At 68.3% G+C, this 19,540-nt stretch overlaps 1 protein-coding gene across 1 annotated transcript; it reads left to right on the top strand.

Annotated features, from left to right (window-relative positions):
- The first annotated feature begins 5,530 nt into the window (after positions 1-5,530).
- Positions 5,531-6,105, top strand: ASCL2 (achaete-scute family bHLH transcription factor 2). Its single transcript, XM_037515664.1, is given in 2 exon segments — positions 5,531-5,960; positions 5,963-6,105. Coding segments are annotated over 2 exon segments (564 nt in total). The 5' UTR covers positions 5,531-5,539.
- Positions 6,106-19,540: the final 13,435 nt, after the last annotated feature.

The following is a 19,540-nucleotide window of genomic DNA, read 5'->3' as shown; positions in this document are numbered from 1 at the left end:
TCTGTTCCCCGCTCTGGCTCTGGTGAATCCTCTCACCCTCCCACGCTTCTGACTGTACTCAGTGCTTGTAATAAATAAATAAATTCTTTTTAAAAAAAGATTCCACTTGTGAGTGATATTATACAGAATTTGTTTTTCTCTGACTTATTTCATTACCATAGTGCCTTCAAGTTCCATGCGCCTGGATGTGAAGAACAGGATTCCCTTCTTTCTCATGGCTGAGTAATATCCCAGGTATATCTACACCACAGTTTCTTTATCCATCTGTTCACTGAAGGACACACAGGTTGTTTCCACATCTTAGCTACGGTGAGCAATGCTGCCCTAAACATGAGACGTGGGACTGCTGGCTCATATCACCGCCTAGCTTTAGTTTTTTCAGGAACTTCCACCCTGCTCCCATTATGGCTGCACCCATTTGCATTCCACCGACAGTGCACAAGAGCTCCCCTTCCTGCACACCCTCGCCAGCACTTGTTATCTGCCTTTCTGATAATAGCCATTCTGACAGGTGTGCTGTGATATCCCATTGTGGTTTTGATTTGTATTTCCCCTGATGATCAGTGATACTGAGCAGCTTTGCAAGGACCTGTGGGCCATTTGTATATCTTTTTTGGACAAACGTGTAGTCAGGCCCTTTACTCATTTTAAAATCAGATTGTATGTTCCTTTGTTACTGAGTTGTATGAGTTATATATATATATATACATATTTTTTTTTGAAGACTTTATTTTACATATAAGAACTGGAGCATAGGCAAGAGAAGATTCATCAAAGACAGAGTGGGGAGCAGAACAGGCAGATCTACTGAAATCCACTGCTGAGGGGAGCAGCGGGGAGACAGGAGAGGTCTACAGGGGGGCCTATGGGTCAGCTCCTTGGCTGGCTGGGGATCGCACTCAGGCTGCAGCAGTGATAGCATTGAGACTACACCCCTACACCACCAGGGAGGCCCTCTTTATATATTTTGGATATTGACTCCTCAGATATGCAATTGGTAGATATTTTCCACGACCCTGGAGGTTGCTTTTCATTGTATTGATCACTTCCTGTACAGGACAGGTGCTCTTCAGGTTAATGTACTCCCACTTTCTTATGCTTTTGGCGTCATACTCAACAACTCTTTAACAAGATCAATGTCAAGGAGATTCGCCCTGTGCCTTCCTCTAAATGCTCTAGAGCTTTAAGTCTTTAATTCATTTAGTGTTAAATTTTATAAGTGCTGTAAGATATGGGTTCCGTTTCACATGGACATGCAGTTTTCCTAACACCATTCATTGAAGAGACTATCTTTCCCCCATTGATTATTCTTGGTTCCTGTGTCCAAAATTTGGAGATTGGATGTGCATGATCCTATTTGGGGGTCTTGATTCTGTTCCATCAGTCTGTGAGTCTGTTTTTATGCCAGCACCATACCGTTTGATTATTATAGCTTTGTAGCATAGTCTGAAGTCAGGAACTGTGATGCCTCCAGGTTTGTTGTTCTTTCTCTAGATTGCTTTGACTGTTTTCTTTGTGTGTGTGTGTGTGTGTGTGTGTGTGTGTGTGTGTGTTCCATGTGGGTTTTAGGATTATTTTCTCTATTTCTGTAAAAAATGCCATTGGAATTACGATAGGGATTGCACTGAGTGTATGAGTGGCTTTAGGTAGCATGGACATTTTAACAATATTAATTATTCTTATCCATAAATGTGAGTTATCTTTCCATCCATTTGTTTGCAACTTCTTTCATCAATATCTTAGTTTTTAGGAGCAGATCTTTCACCTCTTTGGTTAAGTTCATTCCTAATTACTTTATTACTGTCGATGCTATTGTAAATGGGATTATCTACCTTATTTCTTTTTTCACATGTTCATCTTTTGTGTATACAATCACAGCAATTTTTGTATATCGATTTTGTATCCTGCAACTTTACAGAATTTCTGATTAGTTCTAACAGATTTTTTTGTGGAGTCTTTAGTGTTCTCTCTATACAAGTTCCTGTCATCTTCAAAAAGAAACAATTTTACTTTATCCTTTTTGATTTGGCTGCCTTTGGATCAAGGATTCTCACAGAAATGATTTCTTTTTTTTTTTTTTTTTTTGCTTCACTGGAGCTTAACATGGCATGGTACCATCACAAATCCTGTCTTCAGTTAAAACTTTGAAATTCTGGTCTCCAACAAGGTGGAATTACAGATATACACAAACTGTGTGAGTAAATAAATTAAAACTTGTTATTAGTTAAGTATTCTTAAAAGATAAGTGACAAGGGCCTCCCTGGTGGCGCAGGCAGTTGAGCGCAGCGCTGTGAAGCTGTCCACAGCCTCTATGCTACCGGTTTGATCCCTGCCAGCCACACAGCAACCCGCATGGCACAGCAGACCTCTCCATCTCCCCACTGCTCCCCTCAGCAGTGTATTTTGGTCGTTCTGCCTGTTCTGTTCCCTGCTCTGTCTCTGGTGAATCCTCTCACCCTCCTGCACATCTGGCCTGTACCCCGGTTCTTGTAGAAATAACAACAACAACAAAAAGATAAGTGACCATTAAAACAAAAACAATGACTATTTTATGCAGGGGTGGCAGCATTTGTAAAAGTAGAATGTATGACAACAATAGCAGAAAGACCAGGAGGGAAGAAATTAAAGTGCACTTTTGTAAAACTTCTACCATGTGTGAAGTTGTATGATATTGCCCCTATGTGGACTGTGGTAAGCTAAAGATAGAAACTAAAACAACCACTCAAATAAAAAAACAATGAAATATAGTTCATAAGCCAATGAAGGAACTAATGGGATTGTTTAAAACTTGCTCATTAATTGTTAAAAAACTAAAAAAGCAAAGGACTCATGGAAAACAAGATGATAGACTTAACTAGATGAACGATCATACTAAATGTAAATGGTCTAAACATTTCAATCAAAAGGCAACTCTCACTGGATTGGATTCTTTAAAAGCCAGTTCTAAGTCTAGGCTATCTTCAAGAAACACATCTCAAATATAATGACACAAAAATGTTAAAAGTGAGATGATGCGACGGTGGCCAGGAAACTGAACTACTTAGAGACCTGAATCTTCCTGGTGGTTACAATCAGCTGGAATAGGGTGAACAGAGTGAAACACTTGCCTCCATCACAGCATTGAAAGAAGCACAAGGAACTTCATCATTCAGGCCAGAGTCTGATTTTAAAGCAGGACGTGACTCAGACAAGAAGTCGCAGCCTGCCAGCACGCTTGCCCCTTGGTCTAGCTTGTCACCCCGGCCTGTACAGACACACATGCATACACCTGGGTGCAAAAACAGTGGGAAAAGATGCAGTGGGAACGATTGTGCTACCACTCAGTAATGGTCACAACACGGAGGTGTTATTATTCTTCCACCTTTTCTTATCATTATAGTCACAGGCTGTATGATACTGATAATGTTATCACACTCTCCTGTTCCTGTTTTGGAACGTTGTATGGTCGAAGCTCATGTCACACTCCCTAGGTCTCCACCCGAGGAAGCCTGGAGCACCTCGTCCTTGGGGAGGGCTGGGCATGCCCTGGGAGGCAGGACTCTGCTGGGCCAATGTCCTACCTGTGTCTCTGGGCTGCCAAGGAGGGCACAGCCCCTGGAGGGGGCAGAGGGGTGCTGGGCAGTGGCCTTGGGCCAGCCCTCTGCTGTGACCCCAGGCGGGCTGGGTCCCGTCCCTGACGAGCAAGGTCCTGGAGGGTGAGATGCAGCCCCATCCCTCTCCCTCCGGAAGAGCAAGTTCTGGACCTTTGGTCTCCCCAGGGTGCCCCAGGAGTCTGGGGTTCTGAACCCCAGTCTCATGAAGCCCTGGTGATGGCAGAATTGATGAGGGCACAGCCTCAGCCATCCCTGCGGCATGCTGGTCTGCCCCACGGGGGCAGAACAAATCAGTGGGGCACCTGCCCACCCGGCCCAGGCAGTGCTGACCTCCGGCTCACCTCTCCAAAGCAGGAAGGTCTGCCTGACCTGCCAGGGCAATCCCGCGGGGAACCGAGCCAGGGCCCCAGCTCAGCGCTGAGGCCTTCTGCCCTGCAGCCCTGGGGAGGGTCCCGGCCCCCCAGCCGGAACCCAGAAGGGCCGCGCCGGCGCACCATCCCCGCCAGTCCCGAGCACCTGGCCCTCCCCTCGGGATAAGCCTGAGCGCCTGTGACCTCCTGCGGGCACCGCCCCCCCCCGCCCCCCCGGAGCCCCCGACTATGGGGCAGAAGGAACCGCTCCCCTTAACTACACACCCCGCACGCCCCGCAGGCCCCTCCCCAGCGGCCCGGAGTAACTCTTGAGGTGGCGTCTCAAGAGGCGAAGCGCGAGAAGCCTCGGGGTTAGGGTTAGGGTTAGGGTGCCCAGCGGCCGTGCCCACCGTCCCAATTCGGGGGCCTTCAGGGAGGGGTGGTGGGGCTGAGGGGGGCACTGAGGGAACAAACATCTGGGGCTCGCTCGAAGGCACGGACGGGGGTCGGGGGGACGGAGCGCGAGGGCCGGGAAGGACCAACGAGGAGAAGGTGGCCCGGGGCGGGCCGCGGCCGTCCGCGTCCAGCTCCCCGGGGCCCGGGCGCACAGACACCTCGGGTAGAGGGTTGCGTGGGCGGTGGGGGGAGGCGCCCAGGAAGCCGCAAACCCCCCCCCCCCCCCCCCCGCCGCGGCCGGGCGTCTACCACGCCCCAAGCCCCACCCGCTGGGGGCTGCACCCCCAGTCCCACTTCCAGGGACGAAGACCCAGGGGGGCGCCGGCCACAGGCGCGCAGGGCGGGCGCGCGCCCACGCCGGGGAGGCGCAGCCGGCGACGCCCCGGGAGCCACGCGCCCGGCGTCTGCGCCCCGGCCGGGACGGCTGTGGGGCGCGCCCGCTGCTCCTCCCTTCGGGCCGCGTAGCCGGGGCCCCACCCCTCCCCGCCCCCCGCGGCGCGCGCCGCGCGTGCGGGCGGCTGGCGGCGCCGGGGCTCCGGGGCGGGCGGGGGCTGGGGGGCGAGCGCGGGGGCCCGCGGGGGTCGCACGGGCCCGGCGGCAGCTCCCGGAGGCCGTGGCACCGGGGCGCGCACCTGAGACGCGCGTCTGGGCGGGCGCGCGGGGCACCTGCTGGGGCGGGGACGCCCACCGAGGACTCGCGGCCGCGCCCGGGCGAGGCGAGGGCGCACGGGGCCCGCGAGCCGCACCCCGGGGCGGGTGGGGGGCGCGCTCTCGATTGGACTCTGCGGATTGTGCGCGCCAGGGGGAGGGAGAAGCGCGGCCGGCGGGCGGGGGAGGGCGTGAGAAAGGAGGTGCCGGCGCCGAGGAGGGTGAGCGATACTTTTAAACCCGGCCGCCCGCGCCGCCGGGGAGACAGCACGCGCGGCACACGAGCGCCCCACGCTCCCCGCGCCCGCCTCCCGGCCTCCGCGCCTCGCCGTCCCGGCCGGACGAGCAGGGAGTGCGCCCGGGGGTCGCTGGGCGCGCGGTGCCAGCAGCCCGGGGGCGCCGTCCCCGCTCCGCTGCCGACCCTCGGCCGCTCCCTCCCGCCGCGCAGCTCGGGGGCTCGCAGGAGGCGCCGCGCGAGTGGATGCGAGCGCGATGGACCCCCGCGCGCCGCCCCGGGCCCCCGCGCACGGCGTCCCCGGCGGCTGCTCCCTGCGGCGGCGCCCCGCGTCCCCCGAGCTGCTGCGCTGCAGCCGGCGGCGGCGGCCGGGCGCGGCGGGCCCCGGGGGCGGCGCGGCGGCCGTGGCGCGGCGCAACGAGCGCGAGCGCAACCGCGTCAAGCTGGTGAACTTGGGGTTCCAGGCGCTGCGGCAGCACGTGCCGCTCGGCGGCGCCAGCAAGAAGCTGAGCAAGGTGGAGACGCTGCGCTCGGCGGTGGAGTACATCCGCGCGCTGCAGCGCCTGCTGGCCGAGCACGACGCCCTGCGCGCCGCGCTGGCCGGGGGGCTGCTGGCGCCCGCCGCGAGGGCCCCCGCGCCCCGCCGGCCGCCCCGCGCGCCCGCCGCGCCCCCGGCGCCCCGGCGTCCCCGGGCCGCGGCGCCAGCTCGGAGCCCGGCTCCCCGCGCTCCGCCTGCTCCCTGGACGGCAGCGGCGGCGAGGGCGCGCTGAGCCCCGCGGCGCGCGAGCTGCTCGACCTCTCCGCCTGGCTGGGGGGCTGCTGAGCCCCGCCCAGGTAACGGCCGGCGCGGGGGGCCGAGCGGGGGGTGCGGGGCGGGGGGGCCGGGCGCGCGCTGGCGGCTCCCCGACCTCGTCGCGCCCGAGCGGGACCCGCCCTGCCGGCGGGGTCGCGGGGCTCCCGCTCGCGGCGCGGCGCCCGGCGGGGGGCTGGGGGGGCCGGGGGCGGGCGGGGGGCGCCGGGGCGGGGGACACTTTGCCTTGCAAATCGCGCCGGGCGGGGCGGCGGCGAGAGCCGCGGGGCGCGGAGCCCTGACTCACCGCGCCGGCCGCGCCCCGCCCCGCCCCGCGCCTCGGGCCGAACCCGGGGCGCCCGCGGACTCGCGTCTCCCCGCCAGCGAGGCCGCTGCGGCGGGGGGCGCGGGGCGGCCCCACTCACCGGCGCTGTCCGCTCCCTCCCGCAGCTCGACGCGCGCCGCCCGCGCCGGACCGACCCCAGGAGCCGCCCGCAGCCTCCGGAGACCCCGCGCCGCTGGACCCCGCGGGCCCCGAGGCTGCCCGATGCCGCGCCCGGGGCGCCCGCGGACTGGACCTCCGAGGACGGCCGGCCCCCAAGGCCTGGCCCGGCGCCCGCGGCGAGGACGCGCTTTGTACAGACTCCGGCCTGGAAGCCAATAAAGACGGGCCGCCCGCGCCCCACTGGAATGCCCCCGCCTGGCCAAGCTCCGAGTGGGCAGGGATGGGGGGCTGAGAATAAACCCGCGGGCCGCAGCCCTCGGGGGGTGAGGGCTGGGCAGTGCCCGGAGGGCGCTGGCCTCCGGCTCCCCTCCCGGGACTCGTCCTCCCGCTGCTCTGCAGCTGCGGGGCTGGGGTCCACCGAGCCGGGGCCCCTGCACCGGGGCGGCTCGGGCACCGCTGGGGCTGGGCTGCCTTCGGGAAGCCCTGCGGGGCCTGCGGGCAGTGCGGGTGTGCAGCGGGGCCCAGCTGGCCCCTTCTGGGGCGCAGCCGCCCCGCCTCAGGGCTGGGACCCAGTTCTGAGCTCCACGGCCGCCCAGCGCTGGCCCCATGCCAGCTGCCCACTTGCCAAGGGGGACACACGGAGAGGGGCCTGCAGACCCGTGGGGGGTGTGAGGAGAGGGGTCAGCAGCGCCGTGGCCCAGCTCACTGCCCCCCAACTTCAGGGGCTGCAGGACCCACCTGGGCAGCGGGAGGCTCGAGGGGGGGCAGCAGCTTCCTGGGGACCCGCCCCCAGCCCAGAGGGCCCTGGAGACGGCGGCGCAGCCCTACCTTGGGCGGCGGCAGCTTTGAAGTCAGACTGAGCACGAAGCTCTTTTATTGCTGGGTGGGAGCAGGGCTGCAGGGGTCCCCCAGGCTGCTTTAGGGCGCTGAAGGCCCCCCTTCGGCAGGGCGTGGCCGGAGCCGTTGGAACTGGGGTGGAGCGCCCAGCTCCCGGGTAGCCCTGGGCCCGTGAGGGGCTGCCCGGCGGGGTTACTTTGGTGCCTGGGGCTTCGGCCCAAGTGGAGCTGCTGCTCTGAGGGACGGGAGGGGGCACGGGGGGCAGGTGGCATGGCTGCCAGTGAGGCCCAGGCACCGTCAGTGACCTGCGGGCCACAGGGCCCGCTCTCCTCTGGACTCCACTGCACCCCAGGGTGCGGGCAGGGTGGCTGGGGCATGGAGAATGACAAGGCCTGCACTGGGCGCCCTCTCTGTGCCAGAGGGGCACGGGTGTGCCAACGGGGCAGCAGCCTGGTGCGTGCTGGCCGAGGAGGGACGCACTGCCCCTCCCCCGGGAAGCAGCGGGCCCTCGGCCCCACGTGAGGCCTCTCGGCCATGTCCCTAAAGCGGGGGCCCCGGGCTGACCTCACGGGGTGGCCTGTCCTGCGGACTAGACTGAGGAGAGGCCCGGCCTCCATCACAGCCGCGGGCAGGGCAGCCCGGCCCTGCACCCCACCGGGCCCTCGCGGCCACTCTGATTTAGGGTCAGGGGAGGGGCCTTTGCAGCCGCCTGCCGCTCTGTCTCTGGAGGCCCAAGGGTCCCCAGGCGCGGGGCGGAGGAGACGAACATGCTGCCCCCTGCCCGGGCCTGGCATTTCCAGGGCCGGGCCGTGGAACTGGTCACCCTCCTGCAAAGCTGGAGGGACCTCAGGAAAACGGCGCCAGCACACGCTGCGGACGAGGCCCGCGCCTCCCCGGCCTGCATCTTCACTGACGTGCCGAGCGCGCCAATTGTTGCCAGCCAGGAAGAGAGAGAGCTCCTGGCAGCCGCGGCACCCCTCGGGGAGAGTGGGGACCCCATCTCCAGGGGCCTGCCCCACGGCGGGGCCTCGCCCTCTGCCGGCCACGGGCAGCTTTCACCCCTGACCGGCACGCTCTGCCTCTCCCAGGACCCTCAGCCCGGGGCGCTGCCCAGCGCTGCCCGGGGAGCCGGGCACAGGGGCCGTGGGGGTGGAGTCGGCTGGCGCCCAGCGTGTCCCCACTGCACCCCAGAGAGGTGCCTCTTTCCCTAATAAACCTGCCCTTTAAAATGCTGCCAGGCCCGCCCCCACGGGTGCCGAGGCCGGGACGGGGGTGCCCAGCCGGGCCCTGCGTCTGGAGCCCTTACGCCGCGGTCCGCACAGTGTCCCTGTCCCGGGCTGCGTGCAGGGCAGGGCAGGGGGACAGGCCCTCCCCGTGGCCTCAGGGCCGCCCCTCTGTGCGTGTCCGTATGCGTGTCTTAGAGGGACACGGTCCTGGGGGCCAGGGGCCACCCCGTGACCCCACTTGACCTCTGTGAGGTGGGCGGGCCCCAGACTCAGTGGCAGCTGGGGCGCAGGGGTGAGGACGCCCGCATGCGCCGGGCACAGTCCGGCGGCCCCATCACACGTGGGGTGAGGAGCTCCGGGCTGGCTCTCCCCGCGGGACCGTCACCCCGCCAGTCTGCTCGGAGAGCTCCGCCCTCCCCACCCACAGAGCCCCGCGTGGGGCCTGGGCTCAGGGACGGCCCAGGCCCAGCCCCTCCTGTCCGGCAGCGGGGCCCACCCTGGGCCGTGGCCTAACCCGAGCCCCTGCGGCCCGCCTGGCCCCCACCTGGCCGCGGCTGCTGCTGCTGCTGCTGCGGTGATAAACATGCAAATCTCTGCACGCGCCCAATTACTACGCAAATGAGGCCACGGCAGCAGGCTGCCCGGCTGCCCCATGCCCCAGCTTCCTCTCCCGCAGGTATTTGTCTCTCATTTGGATGCTTTTTGTGGGCAGGCGGCGGGCGCTTGAGACGGGTCTCCACGACGGCTCAGCCGCCTGCACCCATCCACGTGCAGCCCAGACCCCAAGGCCTCCGGTCAGCCCGGGCAGCCGGGCAGGGACCAGGGCCAGCCTCCTCCAGTGCCCTGGCCTGCACACCACCCTGGGACTCAGGTGCCCTGGAGACCCGGGAGGACACCTGGAAGCGGGCGGGGCTGCAGTTGGTGCCAGAACCTGAGGGCGGAGTGGATGTGAGCTCCCGAGGGGTGCGGAGGGCAGGGAGCCCTGCACCCACTGGGGGACCCCTGGGCTCCTCGGCCCTGCTGCCAGGTGGGCTGACCCAGCCCCCACCTGCCTCCCCGCCTGCTCTGGACCAGGGAGCAGAGGGGCTGGTCCCGGGAGGAGCCGGTCCTTGGGACGGAGCTGGGAGTGCTGGGCCCCAGCCGCCCCGCCCGGCCCAGCCCCGGCCCCAGGACCCCCAGGCCCCCCGCCCGCTGGGCCCTTGGCTCCTGGGGCGGGGTCAGCTGGGTGCATTTCACCCAAGCACGAGCACCGGGTGGCCTGCCAGGAACGTCACGTGCTCTCCAGCCTCCGCCCACGTCAGCGGGCAGTGTCCGCCGGCGGGCGTCCTGAGACCCCTGCCCGTCCCTGCCCTCCACCGCCGTCGGGTCAGCGCAAGAGCTTCTGGGCAGCCGCCCGCCCATCACACCCTGGCCGGCTTCATCCTCATCCTGTGTCCCAGCCCGGGCCCGGAAATCCTGAGCCGAGTGTCCGTGTGGGGCCCAGGAGGAGGGGCGGGCCTGCGGGCACAGGGGCACAGGGGCCCCGCCGCTGAGTAGAAGGGGAAAGCCTGGGCTTGCCCTCTGGCCGCAGAGCCGGGCAGGTGCGCACATGCTGGCCCCGTGCTGGGCTCCCGGTGTCCCCCGGGTGCTGGGCCCCGGGCTCCCGAGGGGCCTCCGGGCCTGCGGCAGTGCCCTGCGGACTCCTGCAGCCGCGGGGCTGAGGCACTGACCACAGCGGTGCTGGTTTACATGGCAGGGAGGATGCGGCGCCTGCCTGGGGGCCCAGCCAGGAGGCCTCAGTGCTGAGGAAGCTGCAACGGGGCGCGGGTGAGAGTCCCGGGACCCTCCTCTCGAATATCTGGGAGCCCTTGAGAGCGCTGGGGGGGACCGACCACGGGGTCAAAGTGCAACCAAGGGGCAGCCCAGATCCCTGTGCCCAGGGTGAGCAGCGAGGGCTTCCCGGAGGGGGGATGGGCGGCCCCCTCGGCCTGACCGGGAGGAGGGCAGCAGCAGACCCTCCCCCACACCGCTCCCCTCCCCTCGCCAGCTCCCCCGGGATGGCCGGGCAGTGCACGTGCAGTCCCAACCTGTTCTGGGCAGGCGCCTGCCACTGCCTGGGGCGCCTGCTCTCGCCCCACTTCACCTGCAGGCCCCGCCCGCCCCGCCCCCCGCGGGCCCGGTTCAGAGGAGACGGGACCCACCCCACCCCACCCTCAAGGAGCACACGTGCACACACAGGCAGACATGGGCGTGCCCGGCGCACATGCACACACACACACACACACACAGGCCAGCTGGACCTTGCTGGGCAGGGCCAGGGAGCCGGTGCCACCTCGGTGCCCTCCACCGGGGACAAGAAGCCCCTGGGCACAGGCCGGCCCGGCGTCTCTGGGGTGAGGACCCGCTGCCCCCACCCGCAGGCCTGCTGCCGCTTCGCCCCTCAGGCCTCGGCCTTGAGTGGATGCTGCCCTAAGGCACCCACCTGCCCACCGGCTGCTTCCTCACCTTGAGTCCCGGGCTCCCGCGGATCCCGGCGCAGGCGCCGTCTGATGGCGAGGGGCTGTGTGTGGCGTCCTCTCCGTCCCCGCGGCTCTGCCCTTTCCTGAGGGAAAGGCCAAGTTAGCGGCTGCTGAGTTCCCAGTTCCTTCCACGAGCGCCTTGGCGGCGTAGCTGGGGATGCGAGCCCCACCGGGCCCTCCAGCGCGCTGCGGCCCGGGGACGCGGCCACGTCTGCTGACCCCCGGCTGGAGGTCCCGCTGCTGAAAACCCGGGGCCTGGAGGGGCAGCCCCGCAGGGCGTGACCCCTGGCACGAGTGGCCCCGAGGCCAGCGTGCAGAGCCTGACGCCTGGCTGTGCAGGTCACGCAGATTTCACCCGTATTCCCTTCTACATGCTTCCTGGTCTTGAAGTGTGTGGCTTATCGTTGTTTTTTAGAGATTGATTTATTGATGCACACAAGAGCCGGGGTACAGGCCAGAGATGCAGGGAGTGAGAGGATTCACCAGAGCCAGAGCGGGGCGCAGAGCAGGCAGACTGACGAGATACACTGCTGAGGGGAGCGGCGGGGAGTCAGGAGAGGCCTGCCGCCATGTGGGTTGCTCCGAGGCCGGCGGGGATCGAACCGGCACTGCAGAGGCTGCGGACAGCTTCACAGCGCGGCGCTCGACCGCCTGTGCCACCAGGAAGCCCCCTGTGGCTTGTTTTGAGGTGACCTCTGTGTAAGGTGTGAGACGCGCGGTGCCGCGTCTCTGCCCGCGCTGGGCGCTCGCTGCCTGGGCCTGCGTCCTGCTGCCGGGCCGCCCCGCCGGGGCCTCGGGTCCGCGCTGCCGCAGCGTCTACACAGACCAGGTGGTGGCTCCACAGGCAGACTCGAGCCCTCCGCGGCTTTCTCCGTTTCCACTGGAATGTTAGGACCGTCTTGTCAGCACCTCCGGGAAAATCTGGGAGGGTGACTGGGAGCGCGGCCCGAGGCCACGGGGGCAGGGGACGGGGACAGCCTGGAGCTGCAGCCCACAGCCCGCGGGCAGGAGCTCTCGGGAGGGTCGCTGTGTCCAGTGCCCCGGGGTCCGGCTTTCTGTGGCCACTGGACGGGGCCACTTGGGAGCTGGGAGCAGGTGATTGGTTGCTGGTAAGCAGCCCGCTCGGGGTTCCTGTGAGCCAGACCCCTCGTTCGTCCTGCAGCCTCAGCAGCTGACCCCGCACGTGTGCCGTCCAGCGGGGCCCCCCAAGGCCTCTCCCGGCGGGTGGATGCCCCTGCCGCGTCCTCAGGGCTGTCCCTCCTCTCACAGGGACACGGCCCGGGGCCGGCCCCACCTGCGGCCTCACTGTATCGATCACTCTGCAAAGACCCCACTTCCAAACTCGGTCCCAGGCTGGGGGCATGGCCCAGCTCCCCATGCCCGGCCCTCTCCTGCGGCCCTGCCTGCTGCCCACAGGGCTCCTGACTCTCTAGGGTTGCTGGGAGCCCGTCCTGCATCCCGCCCTGCCCTGCCCCAGCTCCTGGGCACTGCCTGAGACGCCCCCTGCATGGCCTGGACCCCGCCCACGACGGGGTGACACAGACACCAGAATGACACGGACACATGGCAGTCCCGGCTGGCCCTTCCCTGCATGTCGACCTCCGAACCTTCCACCTCAGCTTTGGCCTCAGGGATGCCCCCCGCCCCCGGGCTCAGTCCAGGGTTAGGTCCCGGGCCTCCCTGGTGGCGCAGCGGTTAAGACGCAGCCTCTGAAGCTGTCCGCAGCCTCTGCAGCAAGAGTTCGAGCCCCAGCCAGGGAGCGACTGACAGGGCGCAGCAGACCTCTCCTGGCTCCCCGCTGCTCCCCTCAGCAGGGGGTTTCAGTCCGTCTGCCTGTCCTGCTCCCCACTCTGCCTCTGGGGAATCCTCTCACCCCCCGCATCTCTGGCCTGTACCCCAGTTCTTGTGTGCATAAATAAATATTTTAAAAAAGGGTTACATCCCGCTCAGGACAAGGGCCTGGGAGGAAGGGACCGTCCCCTCTGGGGGCACAGCTGCTGCGGCCAGCAACGTGCCCACCTCCGCTGCCTGGATGCAGCTCCAAGCCCCTCCCGCGCCCCCATCCTGCTGAGACCCCCACTCCGGCATGGCCTCAGGGCCCCTGCGCGGTGGTCAGGGCAGCCCCTCCGCAGCCCCGTCTCCCCGGTCAGCCGTGGCGCCAGCAGAGGGCCAGTCTCCTCCCGCCTGGGCCTGCCCTTCCGCCTGCCCCCTCCGCCTCCCCGGGGGCTGACACTTGACTTGGTGGCGCTGCAGCCGCGGCTGCTTTCCCGCCCTTCCAGGGGCCTCAGGCCTTGTGGCAACCGCCCTGCCGGCTCCGCCCGCCGCAGCTTGTTGGGAGGGCTCCCCGGTGTGCTGGGACCTCCTGGTGGGGACCCCACCCTCAGCAGCCCCTTGGCCCCCCGAAGAAAGGAGCCCACAAAGCAGAGAGCAAGGAGGGGCTCTGTGGGGCCCGGGGTGCAGATGCCCGCAGAGGGGGTGCCGGAAGCAGGGGTGCTGCCCGTCCTCCCGGGGCTCCCTCCAAGCCAACAGTGCCCTCACTCTGGGGGGAAGGGGTGCCGCACAGGTAGTGGGTAGTGGCGGTGCCAGAGGCAGTGGCTGGGAGCGCGGGTCAGCGGGACGCGGCGGGCGGGCCCCTGCTGTGCGCTGCGTGTGCCCAGCCCACTGGCACGTTCCCCGGGCGGGACACCCGGGGGTGTGGGCTGAGGTGGGCGGCAGCGGCGGGGGGAGAGCAGAGGAGAGGGGAGGCCGCGCTGGCGGGCCCCGGGAGGCGGCCCTGGTCTGCCTCCTCAGCTGCCCTGGCGGGGAGCACCGGCGTGGAGTCCCCCACCGGCCGGCCCCACACGACAGGCAGCCGCTGTCTTCAGGCTGTGGCCGTGGCGGGGGCAGGGGTTGCCTCCCGGGGACCCTGGGGGGGGGGGCAGCGGCTCTGCGTCCTCCCAGCCTCCCAGGCCCTTGGCAGGTCCGCGTCATGGTCAACAGCCTCTCGAGACTCGCGGTCTCGCCGCCCGCCCGGGTTCTGGGGACCCCCGGGAACGCAGCTGCTGCTCGTCCCTGATCGGACCTGTGACCCCCCACACTCAGGGGTCACCCGCCCTGCCCCGCCCGCCTGCACGGAGGCCCCAGGGCGCCGGCCCCGGCCTGCAGGCCCCCCCAGCCCTGGCGCCCGGGCGCATGAGGCACAGGCCTGGGCGAGGAGCGCGCGGCGGGGGTCTCCCGTGCCGGCCTGCGGAGGGTGGGGGCGGGCAGCCCGGCCGGCCGGAGGGGCAGGGGCTTCGTGGGCAGGCCAGGCACCCTCCAGCGGAGGGCACAGGGAGGGGGGAGGCGTAGACCGCTGGGTCGGGGCGGGGACTGTGGAGGCAGCTGGACCCCAGGGGCCCCGGAGGGCAACACCCCAGCCTCGCCCCACGTTCACCCCCCTGGGCCCGCGGGTCCAGTTACCGGTGTCTGCGCGTCCCCCTGCGCTGTGTCGGCAGCAAGCGGACGGCCTGTCGCCCCCACACCCTGAACCGGCCGCAGCCGGCACATAGTAGGCCCTCAGGAAACGGTGGCAGGAGGCGGGAGGGCAGCAGAGCCACGCGTCTCTCCGCCACCCAGGGAGGCCTGCTCGGCCGGCCTCCCGCCTCCCGGCCCCCGGCGGGGCCTGGCTCTGGCAACGCGTGCGAAACCCGCCGGCCTAGGCGTCTGGAGGGGGCACCCCTCGTTCCTTCTGGGTGCTTCTGCCGTCCCGCGCAGAGCCCTGCAGGCCCCGGCACTGCCCCTTCCCTCCTCCTCCAGCCCTGGGCTCCCGCTCATCTCCCAGCCTGTCCTGGACACAGCTGCCCCCCGCGGAAGGGCCGGCCCGCACCAGGGCGCTCTGCCCGGCCGAGGACCCGTGCACGGTGCCCCACCCTGGCTGGCCCCTCTGGCAGTGGGCACTCGGAGGCCCCTTCTGCTGGCGCGCAGCCTGCCGCTGGCGTGGGGCTCGGGTCCCCGCTGTGCGCGGTCCCTTCCTAGGAGCGCGCGGGGGCCGCTCGGCGGGCCTCGTCCTGGGGCCTGGGTGCAGTGGGGGGCCGGGGGTGGCACGGCCAGGGGTGAGGGTCAGGGATGCCCGGGCCGTGCCTGCTGGCTCCGGCCCAGCCTCGGCGGGGGCCCTCCCCCACCCCCAGCCGCTTAACTATTAACAGCCGGCGGGGAGGGGGGTGCTGGAGACAAAGGTGCGCTTGTTTGTGCGGCCAGGGTGGCCTGTGGGGGCCCGCGGGGCCTGGCACAGCCTTCAAAGCTCCGTGATTCGGTCGATCAGGTCAGGATTTGTGCAAACAGAGACAGGTGCAGGGGCCAGGCCCGCGGCAAGCGGGGGGCTCCGAGGCACCATAAACCTCCCGGCTGATGGGGCTGTGGCCCCCCGTGTCCTGGCACCTCCCGCGCTGGGGTAGGCACCCCCAGGGCCGCTCGACAGCCTCGACCCAGGAGCTTTTCGAAAGGAGGGGTGCTGGGGGGCAGGGGTGGTGGTCTGTTGGCTGCGGCACCGGGGGCTCGAGCCCCGGTGGGTGTCCCCTCTCGGGCGGCCTGGGCACAGGTCCAGAGCCAGGACAGAGCCGCAGCCCCCGAGTGACCTCCCCTCGGTCGTGATGTCACAGCTCCCGCCGCCTCCCAGTGGCTCGTGGCGAGCCCCACCCCCCTCCCGGCAGCAGCATCAACCCTGTGGGGGGGGGGGCAGGAGGGGGTGTCCCGAGGGCCGTGACCGCAGCCAGGAGGGCCCGGCTGACCTCTGGGGGCTGGGGCTGAGCACTTCCATGCCACAGGCCCCGGGACCACACGCAGGTGCCCGCTGGGGTAGCCCCGCTCCCCGGAGACCCCCTCCGAGGGCGGGAAGGGACAGGAGGGCCAGTCTGGACAGAGCAGGTCAGGCAGCGAGGGGCGACTTTGTCCTCCGGTCTCTACCGGGTTGTCCCCGCCGCGCCCCGTGGATGCCCGCGTGGATGCCCACGCAGATGCCCGACGTGGGGCCGGGCCGTCCACAGGCCTCTCCTGGGGGGGCAGCCTGGAGGGCCGCTCAGCAGGGAAGCCGGAGCCCAGCCCCGGCGAGGACTCGTCTCCACGGCCGCCCTGCGGGAGCGGCCCTGGGGCAGGCCCGGGCCTGCCGGCTGCCGGGAGGAAAGCCGGGTCAGGAGGGCCCAGGGCCTGCGCAGCCCTGGCCCAGGCCCGTGGAGGGGGACGCGGGGGGAGTGGGAAGGGCCGGGCCCGGCGGGGGGGAGGGCTGGCCCCGGGGAGGGGGACAGAGGGCTGCGGCCCCGCCCTCCTCTGACTGGGGCCGGGCCTGTAGGAGGGACCCTGCCCCTGCCAGGAGCCCTGGCTGCCGCTCCAGGCTGGGTCAAGGCCCCCCCTGCCGCGGCTTGGCAGCCCCTCCCGATCAGCCCCGCTTGCTCCACTGCAGACCACGCGGCCTGCCGGCTGTCCTGGCGGGAGCGAGCGCCCTCCCGCGGCCTGGACTCCAGCCTGCACGCCCCGCCGGGGCCTTGGCCTCCCTGGCCTGATGCCCTGTGGCCAGACAGGCCGAGACACGCGGCGGCCAGTGGGCAGCCCCAGGACGGGAATGCAGGGCCAGCCAGGTCCGGCTGCGGCTTCTCCCGGGAGGCTTGTGGGCAGCGTGGGGGTGGGGCTGCCGCTGCTCTGTCACCAGCCTGCCCCGCGCCCGGGCTGGCCCAGGCGGACAGGCCACCTGCCCGCTGCGGAGGAAGGCTGGGCAACCCCAGGCTGGCCCGCCCCCTGCCTTTCTGGACCCTCTGCCGATGGGGACCGCTCCTGCCTTCCTGGCTTCCCAGGTCAACGTGGGGGGCTCCAGAGACTCTCCCAGAGGCGCCCCCAGGCGTGGGCCTGAGTGGGGTGGGACTGCTTGCGGGCGGCCCTGAGGGCCGCGAGGGCCGGATGTGGCGTTGGTGGTGACCGTGCCTGTGGCGGGGTCCACACTCCCCCGCAGGCCTGCTCCCACCGCGGCCTCCTGCGGCCTGGGGCTCCAGCCGCACCCCTGCCCCAGGGCCTCTGCACGCTGCTGCTGCAGGAGAGCCCCCAGGCTGTGCACCCCGCTCCTCACCAAGCGGGCATCTCACGGAAACTCAGCCGCGCCCGCCGCCCCGAGGACCCCAGACAAGTGGGCGGCGGGCGCAGTGGACAGCCGGGGCCCACCCACGTCCACCCAGCCCGGTGGGCGCACTGGCGATGGGAGCCGACGGCTCCGCCCCTCCCAGCCCCGTGGCCCAGAGGCCACCATGAGGCCAGCGTAGCCTCGTGGGGGTGCGCAGCGGGGGGCAACGCCACGCGGCCTGGGAGCCCAGGTCAGGTGGGCCGCGGTCTGGCCTCGCCGCGGAGAAGCAGGGAGCCCGCACCCCTGCAGCCTCCCCAGGCCTGCATGGGGCTGCGCCCGCCCAAGCTCCCCCAGCGGGCGCTCCCGTGTCCACACTGCCGGGCTGCGCGACCGCTGCCCCATGTCCAGGCCGTCTCTTCCAGCTCGCCCTGGGCCCCGGGCGGCCCGTGGCCCCCACATGGGCGTCCTGCTGGCCGAGCAGAGGCCCCGAGGGGGCACCAGCAGGAAGGCCGCACCCACATCGCCATGAGCAAGTGCGGTGGCCAGGCCGGGTGCCTCTCCGGTCACCCCCTGTGCCCCACCATGCTGGCTGGGGCTCTGGCCCCGGGTGGCCAACAGGTGGGTTCAGGCGCCCACGCTCTGAGGGGCCGCTGCCGCGTGTCCCCTCTGCCCTGGGGGCACCCCCAGCCCAGCCCTGGCCCTGGAGGAGGGTTCTGGGGTGTGTCTGCCCACGGAGGCCCAGGCTGGGCGGTGTGGGGGGGCAGGAGCGGGGAGGCAGGAGGAGGCCAGGCCAGGCAGGGTGTGGGCAGGTGAGTCACCAGCCCCGGGACAGCCCTGTCAGGTGCAGCCCCGCCCCAGACGCCAATTAGCAATTTGTCACCCCCTCCCCAGCAGAGCCTGCTGCCCCAGGCAAAGCCCCAGCCGGCGGGGAGTTCGGGGGAGACCTCTGAGGACACACCTACCCCGGGGGCCCCCACCCCAGGATCCCTGGCCCCAACCTGCCCTGACCTGGAAACCTCTGGAATCCTGGAGCCACAGAGCCACCCCCCCCCCCCCAGAATTCTACCCACAGCCCAGGAATGGGGTCAAAGGCGCAGGCCCAGGCCCCCCAGGGGGGAAGGCAAGGAGAGGGTCTTCTCAACCAGGCACCCCGTCTGCCCCAGGCCCCAGCAGGTCCCAGGAGACACCCCGAGGGCCTTGAGACAAGGACCCACGGGGCTGGGGTGGCAGGAGAGGGGACCTGAGGCCGGCAGAGCCCACCTCCGTGAGGCTACCCACTGCTGGGGTCCCCAGCCTGTGCCGCCCCCCCTCCGGTGCAACCTCCCTCTGAGGCAGCCACCCCTCCCCGATGCCCATGTTCCATCTCTGGGCTGCCAGGGGGTGCCCAGGGGACCCAGGAGGTTGAAGGGGGCAGTGGAGAGGCGGGGCAGGCAGGCCAGGCCCCCGGCTCCGTGTCCACGCCGGCCGCGCGGTCAGGGCTGTGGGCTGCCGCCCCGCCCACCGGTTAGGAGAGGGGACTTCCGAGAGGCCCCTGGGTGGGGGTCCTGGGGTGGCTGTGGGGGCCTCCGATGCCACCCAGGGTGCGGCTGGGCCCGAGCTGGCGCTCCCGCCGGAGGGGGAGTCCTGGGGGGCCCGGCTGGTCCCCACTGCCAGCCGCCCTCGGCAGGCCCTTGGTGTCCCCGGACGAGCAGGGCCGAGGCTGTCTCTGGCCCTTGGCGGCCGCCCTGCCCGTGGCCCGCCGGCCTTGGGTCCCCGCTGGGGTGGGCAGAGGCCCGCCCGCGGCCCGGGCTGCAGACTCCGCGGTGGGGGGGCGGGGTTCGGGGCAGGTCCGCCCTGGGGGAGGGTGGCCCAAGGAGGGTCCCCCCTCCTGGTGACCCCAGGCAGGAGGAGCGGCCGGTGGGTTCTGGGCGGCCGCAGGCCCATCGGGGCCGGGGGGTGGGGGGCCTTATCAGCGCGGCCCCGCATCTGACGGGACGGCCATAAACCCGTTTGTTCCCCCGCGGGCCGGGAGGCGACGGCAGCCCCAGCCTCATAAAAGCAGCCGGAATCAAAGGGACTTATCTCCGGCGTCGCTGTAAAACCGCAGAATCAGAGCCCGCGGCCTCTTTGTGCTTCGGGCTACAGGGATTTCCGCCGCCGCGGCCGAGCGGGGCGCCCCTGCCCAGACACGGGGTGCCCGCCGGACGGCTCTGCCCGCCTCCCGCTCCTCCGCAGGCGGGGCCCTCGGCCCGGGGTGAGCTGCCCTGAGGCCTGGCCACCCGGGCAAGGGGCGCGTGGCTTCCGGCCCGGGGCCGGACCCGGGGGCTCTGCGGGAGGGCCCCCTGTGGGCTGGGACCCCAGCGCCTGCCGGAGGGCGACCTCGAGCAGGCGGGGTGTCACAGCGGGAGGGGCTCGCTGCAGC

Source organism: Talpa occidentalis, unplaced genomic scaffold (assembly GCF_014898055.3).
Source record: "Talpa occidentalis isolate TD23 unplaced genomic scaffold, MPIMG_talOcc4v2.1 talOcc4.17, whole genome shotgun sequence".
Lineage (NCBI taxonomy): Eukaryota > Metazoa > Chordata > Mammalia > Eulipotyphla > Talpidae > Talpa > Talpa occidentalis.
This window is presented reverse-complemented; position numbering and strand designations above follow the sequence as displayed.